At 35.4% G+C, this 2,005-nt stretch overlaps 1 protein-coding gene across 1 annotated transcript; it reads left to right on the forward strand.

Annotated features, from left to right (window-relative positions):
- The first annotated feature begins 989 nt into the window (after positions 1-989).
- Positions 990-1,757, forward strand: LOC143594103 (uncharacterized). The gene is made up of 2 exons (XM_077073499.1): positions 990-1,648; positions 1,742-1,757. The coding sequence occupies exons 1-2, from the start codon at positions 990-992 to the stop codon at positions 1,755-1,757; spliced, it is 675 nt and encodes a 224-aa protein (XP_076929614.1).
- The last annotated feature ends 248 nt before the right edge of the window (positions 1,758-2,005 follow it).

Raw genomic sequence — 2,005 nt, forward strand, 5'->3', positions numbered from 1 at the left:
CCAATGGTCCTCTACTAAAAAGGACTTAATGACATTATATTTTTTCCTGAATTTCAAACTAATGTTTTAGGGCTTTTGATCGGAATGATGATACAAGTTGATTGATGTATAACCTAGTTCAAAACGATGCTCCAAAACGATGAAAGAATGCTTCAATTCAGGTGCTTAAACTTCCAATTAACAAAATCAAACCGTTTGGATTACCTTTCCGATCAAAAGCACTACAAGTCTATAACATTAGTTTGAAATTCGGTTAAATAATAACGTCGTTAAGTCCTTTATAACATGTTTCCATTATGGGGGCAACTTTTTAAAATTTGGAACCCTCTGTAGCGATAAAATGATAGCGAGTATTAGCAACCAATATTATTTGATATGGATTATTAAAATCCATTAAACCCAAAATTAATGTTTGACCTATATTATTTTCCTTTAGTGCCATAATTATATGTTACAAATTAACACGAAAAGTGATACAGATAACCCAAATCTACCATGTGACTAAATCTTCTAGTCATGTTGCCTACGACAAGCAATGATATGACGTGTTTATTTATATTCTTGGTGTAGATTTTTAAACTACAAGAACAATGTTATAAAGAGTCAAATACGATCACCTGTGAATTGTTGGAGATAATCCAAACTTGAAGTAACCATTGGAGTTTGTTAAGGATGATTCTAGAAGTCAAAATATACTGAGTTTGTTGCTAGTTTTTAGTTGCACGTTTATGTTTCGTGTTTAATAGGATGAGTCTATTAGTTTCTTATTTAGTCGTATGTTTACGTTTATAAACGTTGCATGTTGTTGCCTATTTAAGGTTTTTTTTCATTGAATAAGACTCATCTAATCTTTCGATTAAACTTCTATTATACACTCTTTGATCCATCATAGTGGTATCATAGCCTCATGTTTTGGTATTATTTTGATCGCGTCTTTCTTTCTAAGCAGAAATTTATCAATCACAAAACCCTAACCCTAAATCCTCTATATGGCCTCCAACACCAGTGGTATCCAGAATACACCCATTCCAATATTCAAAGGGGATAGTTACGATATCTGGAATATTCGAATGAGGACTATTCTAATGTCACGGTTGCTTTGGGATTTTGTGGGTACCGGATACAATGATGCAGATGGGGATCGTGTTAGTCTACGAGACAACAGAAAGAAGTATGCGAAGGCACTGCCACTTATTCAATCTGTTGTGCACGATGATATCTTCTCTCGTATTGCAGGAGCCTTGACATCCAAGCAAGCTTGGACTCTCCTGCAAAACGAATATCAAGGTGATTCAAAAGTACAAATTGTGAAACTACAAGGGTTACGTAGAGAGTTTGAGACAATTCAGATGAAGGAGGGGTGGCCTTTTGCTGATTTCTTGTCAAAAGTTATGAAGATAGTGAACAAGATTCAATCATATGGAGAGGTTGTTAAAGATCAAACAGTCATTGAGAAAGTATTTCGAAGTTTGCTAGTGCGATGGGTTCATGTTGCTGCTGCAACTGAAAAATACAAGGACCTCAGTCAGTTGTCTTATGATCAGCTGATGGGGTCATTTCAAGCTCATGAAGCTCGAGTAAATCGAGGATTTCAGGTTTCTGTGGAAGAACAGGCGCTGCAAGTAAGGGAGGAAGAAAACACAGGAATGTTTGCACGAGGGAGAGGAAGTGCACTGTTACACCCCATCTTAGGCCTAGGAGTGCGATTCAACAGTTGGTACCACATTTGTATATAAATCAGAGTTACGGGTTATTAGTGGAAGACTTTCTAAAACATGTGGATTTAAAGTTAAAATATTTACATTACAAAAAGACGAGATGAAAGTCTCGTTTAGATTTACTTGTTTATAAGTTTAACAAAAACATCATATTTTAATAATTAAACAAAATATCTGAGCCATCGGATTCTTGAGCCCTTCGTCCTTCAAGTCTATTCTTGGTTACCTGCAAAATGTTATAAAAATACGTCAGCAATAATTGCTGGTGAATATGCTGACGCTAAAAA

The sequence above is a fragment of the Bidens hawaiensis genome, unplaced genomic scaffold (genome assembly GCF_021521415.1).
Source record: "Bidens hawaiensis isolate Kalapana, Puna unplaced genomic scaffold, B.hawaiensis_p1.1 tig00043077_1, whole genome shotgun sequence".
Classification (NCBI taxonomy): Eukaryota; Viridiplantae; Streptophyta; class Magnoliopsida; order Asterales; family Asteraceae; genus Bidens; species Bidens hawaiensis.